This window comes from Euleptes europaea, chromosome 2 (assembly GCF_029931775.1).
Source record: "Euleptes europaea isolate rEulEur1 chromosome 2, rEulEur1.hap1, whole genome shotgun sequence".
NCBI lineage: Eukaryota > Metazoa > Chordata > Lepidosauria > Squamata > Sphaerodactylidae > Euleptes > Euleptes europaea.
This window is the reverse complement of record NC_079313.1, coordinates 69105587-69123248: the sequence shown is the minus strand read 5'-3', so window position 1 is coordinate 69123248 and position 17662 is coordinate 69105587. Positions and strand designations below refer to the sequence as shown.

The 17662-nt window shown below is 45.1% G+C and overlaps 1 protein-coding gene across 1 annotated transcript in view; it reads left to right on the top strand.

Annotated features, from left to right (window-relative positions):
- Window positions 1-12675, top strand: part of CIMAP2 (ciliary microtubule associated protein 2) — a 30001-nt gene extending 17326 nt beyond the window's left edge. The window contains exons 6-11 of the mRNA XM_056845469.1: window positions 894-1037; window positions 5394-5562; window positions 5631-5636; window positions 7034-7152; window positions 11571-11701; window positions 12613-12675. Of these exons, the coding sequence (XP_056701447.1) occupies window positions 894-1037; window positions 5394-5562; window positions 5631-5636; window positions 7034-7152; window positions 11571-11701; window positions 12613-12658 (615 nt within the window). The 3' untranslated portion in view covers window positions 12659-12675. The remainder of the gene's footprint in view (window positions 1-893; window positions 1038-5393; window positions 5563-5630; window positions 5637-7033; window positions 7153-11570; window positions 11702-12612) is intronic.
- Window positions 12676-17662: the final 4987 nt, after the last annotated feature.

Here is a 17662-nt window from a genome sequence, read left to right as displayed (position 1 = left end):
GCTGAGTTCAACAGTTCAGCATAGTCCTTGCACCAACTGAATACATTACAGTTAGACCCGGGATAATTTGCACCTTTCTCTACATTATGCTTCGCCCAGATGAGATCTCCAAGACACTGAGGCCTGGAGGCCACTTGTAGTCTCTTCTTTCTGTCTCTTGAAGTCCCTCTTATATTGCTAGAACAAATAGGACTGGTGTGCAATCCCAGTAGTAGTATTCCGTCTAACCTGCTGCACAGAACATTATTTTATGATAACAAAATGTGGAGATACTGATTACCTGTGTACTGGGGAAAGCACCAGGTTTGGAGGAGCAACATAAAAAACTAAGCTCAGTTGCTTTCACTCCAGCGTGTTCCACCGCTCAAGACTTGAGCTCATATTATATTTTTATAGGTAACTGCTTCTGCTATGAAGTTGCAAACCACCCTGGGGGCACTGGCTACCAGGCCAAGCAAATTGACTAAATGGGAAGCAAGCATCTGCCAAGCAGTAACTGCATGCTGTCCTTCCTCTAGAGACAGACAGCAGGAGCCATGAGATGAATGCTGCAACCCCTCCCCACCCAGATCGGGCTAGACCCAGGAGATGCATCTAAGGAAGCAGTTCTCTATATAAGTAGCCGGTATAATTGCAGATGATTCTGAATGGGCATTTGTATTGCAGCACTCATCTGGGCCTTGTTGAATTGGATGGCTTTATCTTTTGATGTCGATGGGCCTGCAAATTCACATGTAGGGCCATTGTACTTGTTGTGCAAAACTATAGTTGGATTGGGACCAATGTATTCCCAAGAGTTCACTTGGCTGACTAAATAGTTGCTGCACTTTGCATCTGTCAAATATGTCCAACATTTCTAAGAATGTTTTCTCTCAATTCTTGGTTGGCTTTAGGGAAGTGGTTTGGGACCTGGCACTTATAATCTCAAAAATGGTATGGACGAGATGCTGCAACGAGTAGTCAGCATAAGAGGTCCCTACGACACCTTCACCGGAGACAGGTCGAAGCCTATTATTTGTGGACATCATGCTACTGAAGTACATATGCTCATCTTAGTTTGCACGAGGTTTTCAAAGCATCATAGTGTTGGTTTGTAATTCAGGCAAGAGTTGTCGGTCTTCATTTTAACATGTGAGCCTTCAGGAATTTCGTGAGCGCCCCCTCTGCCTGTTTTACAGAAATAGAATTAAACAAGTGGGGACCCACAAGGACTTGTGGGAATCATCTTATTTCCCTACCCCCCACTATTTACTCTTTCCCTTTCCTGAAAGTTGCCATAGCTTCTCCCTTTTTCTTGTTCCTTCTCTCCTTCCCACCCAACAGCTGACCCACAACCTCTGTCTTCAGCTTTTCCTACCCCCTCCCCCAGCAGCCTCTACTGAGGAAACCTCTGGCACATTTGTGGGGTGCTGCCCACTAGGCCAGGCCAACTTGCATGGTAGGGAACTCTCAAGGACTTGTGGGGGTCACCTCACTTTCCCCTCTATCATCCTCCCCACACTATTTCCTCTTCCTTCTTGCAACTCCATATCCTCTCCCCCTTTCCCTGCATGCAGACAATACTCCATGCTGAGCAGGGAAAATGGGGAAATAACTCCCACCTCAGCGCTGTTTCCATATGGAAAAACTGCTTGTGGGGAGGACAGGAACCACATCTGATAAATTCACTAGCAGTCCTAAATTGTGATTTTAAATGTTTTTTTAAATATATTTATGTGCTCTTTTATGAATTTTATCCATATTGTAAGATGCCATGAGCTCCATAAAGAAGAAAGTGGGCTAATAAATGATTTAAATAAATAAGCATTTCTGAGCCTGTTTGGGCTCCCTTTTATTTTCAAAAGCCATTCCTTGCAACTGCAGGAAACCTGAAGTAGGCCCTGGAACCTGGGCTGAACTCTTAAAAAACCTGTGTAGTTAGAAAGATGCCTTTAGGGGTTCAGACACAAATGCTGTGCATTTGTTTCTGACAGCCTGTGATTCGAGTGCTGAAGAGGCCGGTGGAATCGTGATACAGATGATTACAGCAGCCCGCACTTCTCTCTTATTATGTAGTTCACATTATTTAAAGGCTGGGTGGTCTTTGGCTAGAACTTATGATCACAGATCTATGGTGTGGCCTCACTTGGAATACTGGTAGTTTATGCATGGGTACTTTCACTCATGTTTGCCCCAGGTCTGTCTCGGTTGTTCCTTGGAGTTATGCATGAGTTTTCCATCCATTGGAGATGACCTCGCAGCCACCCCTCACAAATTCTGGGACTTCCTGTTCTTCTGTTAACCCGATTCTTTGATCTCCCCTGAGATCAGCCTGGTTGAAATCCCCATGCATAAGGCAAAGTGCGGGACACTGAAGTTCTTTCCTCGGAGTTCTTTCTGAGCAGAAGAAAGGATTTTAAAAACGAGGCTTGGGTTTCTCCCCCCCCCATATCTTTTAGAGAGTTCCATGTTTTTTTTTTGGTTTTTAAAATGCTCTTTAACACGGCAGTTGGGTTTTTGCATGGATGGGGGGGCGTGTCTTTTCTCTCACAGTAAGCACTACAGCAAATTACAAAGCAGCATTTCAAGGGGTGGAGATTCAAATGCTTCCTGATTTGAGCTTGGAGACTGCTGGGGCATAGATTCACAACAAGAAAGTGTAGGTCCAGCGAGCAACGAACCTCAGGTAAAACTCCCATGCATAAACGACCACTACGTGCAATTTTTGTTGCTGTATCTCAAAAAGGGCCTGACCTGGATGGCCCAGGCTAGCCTGATCTCGTCAGATCTCAGAAGCTAAGCAGGGTCAGCCCTGGTTAGTATTTGGATGGGAGACCTCCAAGGAAGTCCAGGGTTGCTGTGCAGAGGAAGGCACTGGCAAACCACCTCTGTTAGTCTCTTGCCATGAAAACCCCCAAAAGGGGTTGCCATAAGTCGGCTGCGACTTGACGGCACCTCACACACACACACACACACACACACACACACACACACACACACACACACACACACACACACACACACACGCATCTCAAAAAGGACATTGTGTCAAAGAGCTCCCCAACCTGTCTCCACCAGTTGGAGGCTGCTTTGGTTTGGTCAAAAGTTTTCCAAAAGACAAAACCTTGAACTCCAGGCTTTCGCCCCAAGTCCAAGGAGTAGCTGTCACCAGCCCTTTCAAAAGTTTGAGCTCCAGGGAGAAGATAAGGGCAATCCTCTCCCAACTCACTCCAAAATTAAGTGCAACGCTTACCCTGCAAGGTAGAGGCCTGCCAGGGAAAGATTACACTCCTAAAAATGTCTTAGGTTTTTGGTAGGTGGTTTTTACACTCACACAAAGGCACTTAGAATTTAGGCTTGGAATCCCAAAATCACAGACACAAGCCATTTAAAGGCTAACAATTTATTTATAAGAGTCAAGCTGGTTTACAGGGGGAAAAAAGTCATGAAGTGTTAAGCAAGAAAATAATAAACTATTTAGCTTAGCTACTTAATACATTCAAAAAGCCTTTTTGGTTCAAAAAAATTGGCAAAGGTTTCTTGCATCAGGTTTATAGTTACCAACTTCCAAAGATGCTTCCAGTATTCAAGAGTTTCAAAAGGTTGTCCAAAGGTTTCTCCAAGCAGGTCAGCTTGACCAGAGTTTCCCTGTAGGGCCAAAATCAAATGGGTTGTGATGCAGCCAGCACAGCCTTCCTGCTGTGCACCCCAAAGCGTGCATAGTTTTCTCAAGGGTTGGTTTGTCCTTATATTCGTTTTCTCAGTGGCATGAGCTCATAGAGGCCATTTGAGAAAACGCAAGCACTTAGCTGTTAATTAATCACTTGGTCAGAAATTGCTGACTCATTCAGAGATGTGTTCAGGTGAGGAAGCCTGCAGAACTACCTGCACCTGGACATTGTCATGATGGCTGACCATTTAATTACCATGGCAATGCACGGCCTTGCATTCCAAAAAGGGGAAAGGTTAACTAGCACCAGCTGGGGCTTACTCCCTCCACAGAAGCAATTTTCAAAAGGAAACTTATTTTTCTGGTCTAAAATCCCAATAACCAAAAAAATCATGAAATCCAAGAAATTGAGAGACCTCAACTTCTTGACACATTGATCAGCTAGAAAACCAAGATGATGAGGCTGGAGCACATTTCATTTGAGAAAGACTAAAGTGACTAGGATTTCTGAGGGGCAGCATGATAGAGGTTTATAAAATTCTGCCTGGGGGAGAGAGAGTGGATAGAGAGCACTTTTCCTTTCTCTCTGAAAATAGAACTCAAGGGCACCTAACGCAGTTGATGCGCAATAGATTCAGAATGCACATAAGTAATTCTTTACACAAGTGATTAAAATGTGGAATTTGCTGACAGAGGATGTAGTGGTGGCCTATAGGCATAGATGGCTTTAAAAGGGAATTAGACAAATTAATGGCGGATAGGTATATATCAGTGGCTACTAGCCATAGTGACTAAAAATAACCTCCACATTCAGAGGCAACAAACCTCTGAATATCAGTGCCAGGAGGCAACATCAAGGAAAGGCCTCAGCTTCTGTGCCCTGTTGCTGGCCCTCCAGAGTAACTGGTTGGCCACTGTGTGAGACGCGATTCTGGACTATATGAACCACTGGTCTGATCTAGCAGGGATGTTATGTTCTTATGAAGTTTAAGCACTCTATGTACATTGTCTCCATAATAGTTACAATAACCCTGTAATGGAGATCATATTGCGTTATCTACCCAACTAGTATATTTTACCCTAGCCTGCCTCCAGGGAGCTCAGGATGGCATGTATGGTTCTCCCTTCCCCATTTCACCCTCTCAATAACCCTCTGAGGCAGGCTAGGCTGAGGGAGAGAATGATTAGCCCAAGATCATCCAATTAACTTCATGACTGAGAGGGGACTTGATCCCCAGATCCTAGTCTGATCCTCTAACCACTACACCACACTGGTTCACCTCATCACAGAGGAAGCAAAGGCTTAGAGATTCCTATAACTTCTGCAGCCTGGTAGCTCAAGGAAAATTTATGGGATGACCCATTCTTCTGAATTCTTTGTTTGGATTCATATTTGATTATTACCTTTCACCATATGAGGAAATGTATAGGTTGACAAGGAAACATATGGGAAATATCAGCCAGCGTAGCCAGGCAAGAATCTGTGCAGATCCTTCACCCAACAGCCTCAGATCCAACTGGACTGAATCCAGATTAAATCTGCATGCAGTATAATGGCAATTCATTTGAATTGGACCCCAACCAATTCCAGCTCAGATTACTGAGTTCACATGGGTGTGGATGTGTGGTATATTCCATGAGAGCAGTGTTACGAGAATCACTTGTGACAGTTACTAGTGAAACAGCACAAGTTCGCTTGACATGTTTTGCTTCCTGAGGCAGGTCTTCTATTTTACATTGGTAGAAAACCACCGTTGAGTTGGGAAAGGGCAAGATTAAAAGCTTCCTGGAAGAACTGGAGTCAAAGGAGAAAAAGAAACATGGCGTGTTCAGCAGCCTTGCTCGGAACCCTGTTATCCCTCCTGAACGGCTCTTCTGGGAGACTGTTGGCCAGTGTCCGCGTACTGCAGTAAGTGATTTTTCTCTGGTGTCTCATTGGCGTTCAATATTTGATTTTCTCTAAATGCAGCAATCAAATTAGAAAGCGGTATGAGGCTGAATAAGGAAAAGGTTACTTTTTCTTTTTAAAGGCAAGGAACAAATGTGCTTTAGTACAACTCAGAGAGAGTCTTAGTTCATCGGCTCATGAGGGAGGTTTTTGGGGTGGAGCTGAGGCAGGGATCGTGTGCATGTGGCTGCACTGACGTGATCGTGTCACTTCCAGTTTACATCTGGAAGCACCACATTGCAACGGTCCTTTTACCACTCAAACTGGGAGTTTGAATAGTAAAAGGCCTGTTGCAAGGCAGCATTTCCAGGTGTAAACCGGAAGTGATGCGATCGTGTTGGCGCGGCTGCTCATGCAATCCCTGCTTCCAAGCCAGTCACTGGATTGGCAGGCAATTGCCAGCCAATCTAAGCGACCTGGCAACCCTATTGATTGGTCAACTAGAATCATGCCAAAGTGGGTCACTGGAAATAAAGGGAAGATCTTTCATTCTAGTTTTGCCCTATGTCTGGATTACATCTAACTTTGGGACACCTCTTTGTTCTGGGTGGGCCATGTTGGCCGGAGCTGCACCACTGCCTGGGCTGGCCACTTCAAACCCAGTTCTGCCACCACCAACAATGTTTGGGGTGGCTGTGCTGCACCCAGGGCCACTGAGGCTGATTTTGAGGCTGGCTATACAGGCCCAGTGCTGCTGCTGAAGCCATGGCTTGATTGGGATGATGGCCTGCTCCCTGGCTTCCCGCCAACCTTGCCAACAGAGGAGTACATGAGAGTATGCCAGGTCCCACAGGCAAAGACAGTTCCGAATGCCAACTGTCACAGCTGCAGGTCTCATGGCATCAGTCAATGATTTCATTGGCTGTGTCAGGGAAACAGCAGCCTTAGGAAAGGTCAGAGAATCTCCAGCAAAGATCAGAGAATCCCCACTGATCTGGAATGGTCACTCTGCAAGCCCAGAAGCTACAGCCCCAATCATCTGGCCAGGCTTGCACAGGAGGAGACCCACTGAGGCCAGGCCAGGCAGGGATGCAGGGGAGAGTGGGTGAGGGGTGAGGAAAGTACTGGGGAATATAAAAGAGGGCTCCATAACCAGGGCAGGGAGGAGGATGAGACGCTGAGCCTATACCAGAGGCACAAGCTATCCTGAAGCGAGAAAGGTTGGACTGGGGTGTACTGGCCCTTGTCCTCTTGATCCCTTTCTGAGGCCTGGGGAGACCTGGGGGGGCAAGACACAATGGCTGAGGGTGGGGCTGCTGGAAGAGGGACCTCACAGTTGCTATATGTGTGTCGGGGTCCCTTGAAGTGTTAATTTTGCCATAGAGATTATCAACTAATTAGGCATAATGAGTACAAGATTATATAATATTTATTAAATAATGAGATTCACCAATTAACAGTGTTTTATTTGCTTCTCACTTTGCTGTAGATCGTAGGGCCAGGATCTTATGACCTGAAGCCCATTAAGCGATCTGAATTTGAAAACCAACCACCGTTCTGGACGGGCTCAAAACGATTTGACCGGAAAACATACCGACTCCTTTTTGGAAATGCTGTAAGAAATGCATCTGGCAGGAACAGGCCTCAAACATTCTACCCCCTTGGCTTCCACCTTTAAAACTCACTCATGGTCACTTCAAATGTTTCACTCACTTGTTACACTTGGAGCCTCCCAAAATATATTTTCCATACGACAGTGTATCCCAGCTAAAACATCTGAAATCTGCTCAGTAGATGGATGGCCATTGGTGCTGCCATGGATACTCTCCATGTGACTGGATCTATCCATGTAGCAAACGATTTTCAGATGTTGTGATTCCTTGATTATCATTGCAATGTGGACATGGTTTCCACTGGCCTCTTGATAGGGGTTTGTGGGTGGCTATAATGTATGAATTATTCTTATCCTGGTAGGTATAAGTGTTTTCCATTTAATTCTTCCCAGTCCCACTGTGTGATAAATTCTACACTAAGGATCCACCACTATGCTCCCTCTTTGTGAATTTCTCTGCTGCATATTTCTTTATTATTTCTTTATGTTATTTATAGTCCACCTTTCTCACTGAGACTCAAGGAGGGCACATAATAGAAGTCAGTACAGTTAATAGGATGGGGAGACATAAAATAAACAATACAATAGGACTATGATCTCAAAAATCTGAAGCCAAGCATCTGGACTAAAAAAGACATATTAAACAATGCAAGAAATGGTGCTACGGTGAGAGCAAGATAAAAACGCACAGCAATAGATAATACATATTAGTGGTATAATCCACACCACAGTCCTTTCTATTGAAATGCCTCTTGGATCATTCTGTTATAATGCAGACCTATTCCTTTATAAATGCCTTGCTGAAAATTCTGGTTTACTCAGTTTGAGAAATACCAAGAGTGTGTGAACCTTTCTGACCTCCTCAGGCAGGCCATTCCGTAGGGTGGGGGCCACGACAGAGAATGCATGTAAGTGAGCAGTTGTTAACCATTATCAATGAAAATGAATGACTTGGGGTCCCACCCACAAACACTATCCATGTTCCTTAGAAACTACATTCAGCCTGAAAGCTATGATTCTTCCAAATTATGTTTTGCATGGGAACACGCATGGGATACACAAGACCTTGCCTGTAGGGGATGCTGTCTTTAGAAGTGTTTAGGAGGTAATATAAGGCTGTCTCATTTACAAGGTGTTTAAGTTGCAGACATTTTCTTGGGGGTGGGGAGCAATAGGATTTTGCTGTATTTTGTATGTTTTTAATTTTTGGAATTGTAAACCAGCCATAATAGAAAGGCAGGCTATAACTATTTAAATTAATATGTCCAGGCTGGCGCCCAACAGGAAACAAATATATTCTTTAGCTGCCCTCTTTATTCTTTTTCAGTAGAACTTACTACAAAGTAATCTTGTATAGGGTTAGGGTGCATGTGCTCAATTAAGCTCTTTGATTTCCACAGGCTCAGATATTACCTTACACTGGGTTGGACTGTACGCTTGTGGGACGGAATCTTCTCCACACAGTTCTATGGAGTCAGTTCACAGGCTTAAACTTCATACAGTAATGATGTGCCAAAGGGAGGCTTTCTCTTTTACCTTATGCCCTTTCTTGTATCATCTACACTCATCTTTTTCTGGGTTCCTGTGGTGAGCAGGAACAAAGCTGGATGGACTCAAGCAGTCAGGGAAAGCTTGCATGTGAAAGAGTTCACTTCCACTTAAGGCAATAGCCAGGGACTCCCAGTTTTCCCCCTTGATGCCGAAGAACAGGGAAACTTAAAAGAGGTCAAGAATGAAGGTTGTTTTATAATTGACGGGGAACATTTCTGATTGTTAGTGATCCTGGTGGTAGACAGGTGAATTTCCTTGCAACTGGTCTGATATTTTGTTGTGATATGGAAGTTAACTATTTGGGATGCACTGCAATTCACTGGCAGATTAAATAGGTATAACGAAGAGGCCTCGCTAGTGGTCTGGCTCCAATAACTGGAGTTGCCAGATATGTGAGAATTCTTGATGTCTGAGCCTCAAAGGCATCTGGATGACGCACAAGAACTTTTAAAAACTTTGACAGATGCACATAAACAGAAACACAGCATATCTGGCAGACAGAGTGTGTTGGGTAGCTGGCACAGAGGCGGTACCGTCACTGCTCATCTAGTCATTGCTCCAAGTGTGAGGGATGATGGCTTTATAAAGGGGTGCTCTGACTGCAGGATTCCCCTTGGGGTAGCAGCATTGATAAAAACAGCAACATATGGGATTTCTAGGCCTACTGAGTGGAGTGCAGACTGCTTGCTTCCCGGCAGAGTCAATATGGATAAGGAAGAGAAAGAGACGGCCCCTGACAATGTCTGTTACAGGATCTCTGGCAGAATGACACATGCCCACACATACGCTCCACTGTTGCCGCCACCATGGTGAGCCTGGAGTATTTCTGCAGCCATTTCTGCTCAGGTACAATCTGTTCTTCCTGTCTGCAAGACAAACAGAGTGCTGAGAGTGACAGGACGTGTGTGTTTTAACAGAAAGACTGGCTAAAAAGCTTTAACGGATAAACATGCCAGAAAAAAAAAAGTATTTAAAAATGTCAAAAGTTTGCCCCAAGCATGTCCGTATGCATGAATGCAGAGCTGGTTACACGTGCTGGTAGAAAAGTGATGCAATCAGGGAAAGCAAAATTCATTCCACTACCAGAAGACGTGACCTGCTCTTTGATAAGCATCCTTAAATTTTTAGGGGCCAATTTGCAACACAATTGAGAAATGAGGAACAATCTGTGAAGAAACCTCATAGCTTCCTGTTTTGGAAAATATCCTTTATGGTCTTCAGCATGTATCCTCAGATGTTTCCTCTAATATCATCAGCTGAAAGGAGTCCTGTTGCTTGGCAACTCCAGAGACCTTAGATGGCCATCCCAGTGTTTCTTACTCAGCTTGTCTCTGTGTTGGCACAAGGAAAGCAAGCTGTGCCCAATTTTATTTTTGCCAGCACAATTTGCCCTCTGCTAGTATCTCGTGTTATTTTTCTTGCTGGGTACATCCACTAGTTACATGAGAGAAGAGCACGTGCATCTGCTTTGTCTGTATCAAAGCCAGACCTTACGTTGACTTCAATAGAAGGACGCACACATCTGGACATTCATACGAAACTTCTTCATTGCTGAAATCTCAGACATGATAAGAAATAGTCACACACATGTGAGGAACCCACAAGGAGTCGTGGCGGGCATCTTATCTCCCCCTTCTCCCCTATTTCCTCTTTCCCTTCCCTGAAACCCCCATAGCCTCTCCCCTCTTCCTGCCTCCTTCTCTCCTTTCCACCCACCAGCTAACCTACCTTTATCTCCCCCCTCCTGTCATCAGTTTTTCCTCCTTCCCTTGGCAAGCTTTCCCAGGAAAAAGTCTTGTCCAGTTGCATGGTACCAACCACCAGGTCAGGTGGGAAACCCACAAGGACTTACAAGGGGCACCTTAGTTTCCTGTCTATCGCCTTCCCCACACTATTTCCTTTTTCCCTCCTGGCAGTCCTCATACTTTCACCTTTCCCTGCTTCCTTCTTTCATTCCCACTAACCAACCGTCCTACATTTTATCTGTCCCCCATCTTCAACTATATTTTTTACTACAGTTATACCTTGCCTTTCTCCACAATGTGGACCCAAAGCTGGTTATTTCATCCTTTTCTATTTTATTTTCACAGCAACTGTGTGAATGACGTTAGGCTGAGACTAGCCCATAGTCACCCAGCAATTTTCCATAGCAGTGGGGATTTGAACCTGGGTCTCCAAGATCTTAGTCTGAAACTCTAACCACTACACCACATTGGCTTTCATGGGGTGGCTGCTGTTAAGCAGTAGCAAGCAGCCAGGCCTGGGTGAGTCATGCAAGTCATGTGGTAGCAAGTTGCCTGGTGGTTGTTCCTGGCCCTGATGAGTCTTCCCTTAAAGGCCAGAACTGCCCTGGAAAAGGTCCTGCTCCCTCTTCCTCCTTCGCAGAAACAAAGGCTGGTGATACTGTTGTGGTTGCCCAGTGGTTGCCCTGTGCTGGCCACTGAGGGCATTCATTTCCTAAAGCTACTGGTCCTGCATCTATTTTTTAAAGCCCTCATTGTATTTTTTTAGATTTCAGATTTTTCTGCAAACCTGAGGTGTTTTTTTAAATTGTAGAAACATCTGTTTTGTCTGTTCACAGCTCCAGTCTCGGGCTTTAGGCATTCACAGATTTGGCCATTTTGAAAATTAAATATTTTTAGCATGTTTGTATTGGTGCCAAATGTCCCTTGTTTTGAATGTCAACTATAAGCATCGGGTCCTTTCCCAGAGGTGAATGCACGTCTGAGACCACCTGTGCATCTCCCCTTTGAGGTCCACTTTAGACTCTGCAGTGGTCATGCAAAAAGTAGAAGCATAAGAATTTGCTGAGCCCCTGGTTAGCAGTTCTTACCTCTGAAACTGCTTTCTCTGTACTTTTCCATTCACAGAACCCAGTTGGTGTTGGCCGCTATGATGTCATGAAGCATGAGAAATACCCAAAGAAGATCAGATACCGTTCACTTTACATGAATGATGCACAGCGTTACCTTAATGACTTGGAAAGAGACAAGTGCCTACAGTAAGTGGAGTCTTACAGTTGTACAATGGAGAAAAGCAGCAATTGATTGTACCATATCCACAAAAGAAGTATCTTTGGAATTTTGCAAAGGAATGAAATTCTGCAATTGGTCAGTTTACCTGGCAAAATCCACAAGCCTTGTTCTGGGTGCCAAGTTTGGTCCACAGGGATGGAACTCAGGAAATATCAGTGAACAATGAAGCCAATGCTGAGGGACAGGGAGCTGTCCAGAGGCCTCATTTAGACCACCTCTAGATGCTGAAACGTACGTCTATAAGGACATAATCTTCAGGGGGGTGTAGTTCTCCCAGCCCTCCAACCTACTTCACAGACAAATTCTATTAGGAGGGAACAGGATGTCACTAAGTATTTCATTTCAGAGGGTAGCTGTGTTAGTCTGCAGTAGAACAGCCAGATTCAAGTCCAGTAGCACCATAGAGACTGACAAGATTTTTAGAGTATGAGTTTTGACTCTCGAAATCAAGGATTTAATCTCTTACATTACTAAGGGTGGCAAAAGCTTGCTGTATTGCTATTGCCTAGACGGGACTGAAATGGGAATCCTAATATTTATAGGTTTCCCTGATTTCAACAATCTAAATTGCATACAGTGGGGCAGAAAACAGATAAAGAACAAGAACACATGATTCAGTTTGTTTTGCACACAAAAGGGAAGGGTCTGGCTCTTGGCTTTCCTCCAGAGAGCTTTCCTCATATTAAACACCAAGTTCCAGCCTGGTCAGATAGGGACTAGGATACCACAGGATAGCCTTCTGCAAAGGTACCCCCCCCCCCAACCCAAGCGTAGTCTGTCACAGGGTTGTTGTGAGCTAAAGTGTAGCTCTGGGCTTCTTGGAAGAAGGGTGAGATGCAAAACACGTCTGACATTCTTCTCACCTCTTCTTTTTCAGGGAGAGGATCACTCCTGTTAATAAAGGCCAGTATCCTTTGGAATAATCGCTGCTTACTGAAACCAAGGACAATTAAGCAATCTGATTATCAGCCACAATGCTATAGTTAATTCTCAGAGAAATTCTGCCAGCATGACTGTGGAAACCCAATAGCTAAAAGACACCTACACATTTACATCACAGAACTATCACGGACACATGTGCAATAATCCCCTTATGATTACTCATACCATTTAATCAGGGAATTTGGTAAATGTGCCTTTTTCCAAACCAGCGTACTGCAATAATTATGTTACTATTAAATTGTTGGCTATTGCAATCAAAAATTTGCCACTTTTATTATGTAATAAAAGAGGGGTAAGAGTTTGGAATTATTTGTTTCACAAAGCAAGTATGTTGTAATATGTCAATTAAAAGGTAAAGGTCCCCTGTACAAGCACCAGGTCATTCCTGACCCATGGGGTGACATCACATTCTGAGGTTTACTAGGCAGACTGTGTTTACAGGGTGGTTTGCCAGTGCCTTCCCCAGTCATCTTCCCTTTACCCCCAGCAAGCTGGGTACTCATTTTCCCGACCTCGGAAGGATGGAAGGCTGAATCAGCTTTGAGCCGGCTACCTGAAACAGACTTCTGTGGGGATCGAACTCAGGTTGTGAGCAGAGCTTTTGTCTGCAGTACTGCAGCTTACTACTCTGCGCCACGTGGCTCCTAATATGTTAATTGGTGTGTGTAAAGTGCTGTCAAGGCGCAGCCGACTTATGGCGACCCCTTTTGGGGTTTTCATGGCAAGAGACTAACAGAGGTGGTTTGCCAGTGCCTTCCTCTGCACAGCAACCCTGGTATTCCTTGGTGGTCTCCCATCCAATTAGGTGTCTCTAAATATGTTGTCCAAAGAGCCTGGTTTTGCAACCAGGTATTTGTTTTTCAATCCTGATATTTAAAGTACACTGCTGGTATTTAGAACATGTGAACAATAAATGGTTAAATACTTTCTGGTATATGCCCGGAAGTATCTAACTCCCAAGCTTTCTTGTATGTGACAGTACTCAAACGTATTTCAGTCCAGTTTCTGATCTTTTGTTCAGAATCTGTAACTGAAATGGTTTTGCTACAGGTATTATATGCAACATATCTCACCAATCTCAAATTGTCTTGGTCACTTGGCCAGACAACTCACACAGGGGGAATGCAGCCCTGTCAATCTTTCTGGATCTTTCAGATGATTCTGATTCCATTAGCCATAGTATCCCTTGAGCCAAACCAGCAGAAATGAGGATCAGAGACACTTCACTCTGTGAGCATAAAGTATACCATGTCCCCCCACCATCCCCTGGTACCAGTAAGGGAGGGTGGCAACAGGACCAATAGAGGGCCAGTGGGGAGGGGATTCCCCCCCGGGTGTGTTCTTTGCAGGTCTCCACTTGTATCTTTCTAATATGCATGTACTCTAATGAAGTTGGGCTCTGTTCAAAGCAAGGCTCCTGCTCCATTATATGTACAATACAGTCTTTTCAACACTTCTTTATTCAGTCACACCAAAATAGTATTTTTATTGTAACTGTACACATTTTGTCTCAAAGTATCAGTGCCGACAGTGACAATACCAGCAGCAACATTGTATTTGTATTAATGAGATATCTGAGCTAGCAGTTGTACAATAAGGTACAAAAAACCACTTTGCGGAAACAACCAGTGCTGAGAAAAGTACAGTGGATAACCAAAAGTAGAGACGTAGTACAGATTAGACTCTTTAAAAAACTTTTCAGGCAAACTGAACCAATTTACACACAGACAAACGGAAAGCCTCAATACAGTTTAAATCACATCCTATTTCTGGATTCACAGAATACTCATTGGCATAGCCATGCTGGCTTTTTGCGGTTTCAGTAATTTCCCATACGTCACATGCATTATGAAACAGATTCTCCAAGGTCTGGGGAAATCAGTACATAAGCGTAAACAGAACCTTCACCCTCACGGAATAATTGTTGGATTGTTGAAAGCCTGCAGACTTGCACATAAATGGTTAATTTCTTCCTGAACTCTAATAAAACCACCCGCTGAATATTATGACACCATGGAGACTTGACAACATGTCTCAAACCAACATTTCTCTGTAGATTCAAATAAATATTGCAAGCAATCTTTTAAAATTATACCTAACTAGTCTTTGGGTCAGCCTTTGGTTAAACCGGTGATAAAATTAAGGGGGAAAGCTATCAAAAGCCTGTATAGCCGGTTAATGTTCATGATGGGAAGGTTCATGGCCTCAGCCAGCTAAACTGGATTTACTACTATGGCATTATAGTCTTGAAGCACTGACTGGGAATGGTGGTGGCTTGTCCCTCACCATTTGAAGCAGGAATATGGTAAAGAAAAATGACAGCATCGCTTCACTTCTTGCGCTGCCCACCTCCCAGTTTGGTTTCTGGATCTTTAGAACATGGAACATTTATTTCCTTTTATCTGGCTCTGACACACACATATGGAGAATTAGTGGTCTGGAGATTCTCACGGCACCCTTACATTTTGGAAGTCTGTCTAACTGTTGAAAAATAAATTGGCATAAGATGGCTGGGCTTCCTCCAGCTGATAAGGCACTAACGAAACCTTTACTGGAAAGAGAAACCCAAAGCAAATAACTTGAGATTGGAATGGTCACAATTCATCCAGTTTTCATGTACTACCCAGATGCCATTATAATTAGCCTGCTGAGATTCCAGTATCTTTTGTGGGGGGTACCTATTTTTTTAAAGACCTGATTTGTGATTTAAAAGCAAACCCTTAAGTTCAACTGCCACATCAAGCTGTCTGAACAGTCAATGTGCTATTGAGGTTTCCCAGGGCTGCTGTCCCTTTAGAATTTTACCACTTCTGTCTTATCCCAGCTAGATTACTTCTGGCTCTTTCTAAAGGGAGAAATCTCATAACATTTCTGAATCAACTGTAAATTATCAGTTCTTCCTCAAGAGAAAGTGGGCTTATGTACTGTTTCACAAATTTTTTAGGAAGCAAAAGTCACTGTTCTGCATTTTTAAAAAAGCTTTTGATTATTTCATAATCACGTTGTTATGTGTGAAACAATTTTTAAGACTTATGAGCAGGGATTGCTACAAAACAAAACGAACAATTAATCATTCACACAGTAGGGCCCATGCACCACAGAGCTGGCCAGCTGGCAAAGAACAGTAAACTATTAAGCAGGCTGAAAACAAAGGAATCAAAAACAACAAGGCAGGGAAAAGTGGGACCTTTGGTGAAGGGGCTGTATTTCCAAGGAGCCATCTTACTATATGCCCTGTGAGAATGGGGAATATGGCACCCCCCTCATTTCCATTCTGTTTGCTGCCAAATAGGCATCCTTCAGCAGTGCAAAAAGGTCATAATATGGAACCACCCTGAGTGATATCAGCAAAATCTGTCAGTAGTAAAGGCAGGCAACAGATACCACCTGATTAACTGCATATCAACTACTACACAACTCCAACACCATATTTTCTTCATATTACATTAAAAAAAAACATAAAATAGGAGGCACAGAAACAAACAAAACATTTTTTTGTTCAGTTACAAATTAATGGCCATCTTCTTGGCACTCTTGGATGTGAGACCAGTCCTGTACTTCCAACAAGCACATTAGAAACCTGGTAATCTAGCTTCTACGACTCAAGGTTCAAATCATCCAAGAATGTTTCACGTCTTGTAACTGAAAGCATCAACACTAAAAAGCAGCATGTAACAAAAAATAAAACCCAAATGCAGCAGCCTGTTCCAACAGAGGCAGCAGACATCCTGCATGAACAAAGCAAAAATACTTTAAAAGCAGTGGTTTGATATAGACCGGGGGGGGGGGGGATATTAATCTCCTCCCCTCTCAAAGTATGCAAGCAATATTATTTTCCTGACTGCATGGACACCTTGATGGAATAACAAGTGAGGTGAGAAACCGCTCACACTGGCTCAAACTAACTCCAAGCCATGATTTCCAAGGTGTTCACACATAAAGGCTTATTAATTGCAAATCTAATGCACATTTGCTTTTGAGTATTCAAGCGGAAATCTCTTTCTCGATGCCAAAACTCCCATAAAACTCCACCGGGATTTTCTAGTCATCAAAAATGATACTGCAATTCTACATTACTGTTCTACTTAAAGATTCACTTTTCTACTTGCCTCCTATAGTATATAATCAAAGGCAGGAATGTCTATTTTCAAATCACAAATACCGTATATACCCGTGTATAAGCCGACCCGCGTATAAGCCGAGGTGCCTAATTTCTCCCCAAAAATGGGGAAAAATTAGGCACCCGCGTATAAGCCGAGGGTCGGCTTATACCCCCTCCCCCCCCCAAGACTTACCTTCTGGGCTCCTGGCGGTGGGAAGCGGCGGATCCGGCGGGGGCGGCGGAGCGCCCTCCCCGCGGCCGCAGAGGGCCTCTAGAGGCCTCTCCCGGCCGGGAGAAGGGGCGGGGGGGGCGGAGCGCCCTCCCCGCGGCCGCAGAGGGCCTTTAGAGGCCTCTCCCGACCGGGAGAAGGCGGCGGGGGGGGGAGCGCCCTCCCCGCGGCCGCAGCAGGCCTCTAGAGGCCTCTCCCGGCCGGGAGAAGGCGGCGGGGGGGGGGGGGGCGGAGCGCCCTCCCCGCGGCCGTAGAGGGCCTTTAGAGGCCTCTCCCGGCCGGGAGAAGGCAGCGGGGGCGGCGGAGCGCCCTCCCCGCGGCCGCAGCAGGCCTCTAGAGGCCTCTCCCGGCCGGGAGAAGGCGGCGGGGGGGGCGGAGCGCCCTCCCCGCGGCCGCAGCAGGCCTCTAGAGGCCTCTCCCGGCCGGGAGAAGGCGGCGGGGGGGGCGGAGCGCCCTCCCCGCGGCCGCAGAGGGCCTTTAGAGGCCTCTCCCGGCCGGGAGAAGGCGGCGGGGGCGGCGGAGCGCCCTCCCCGCGGCCGCAGAGGGCCTTTAGAGGCCTCTCCCGGCCGGGAGAAGGCGGCGGGGGCGGCGGAGCGCCCTCCCTGCGGCCGCAGGGGGGCTCTGGAGGCCGCTCCCGGCCTGGAAAAGATGGCG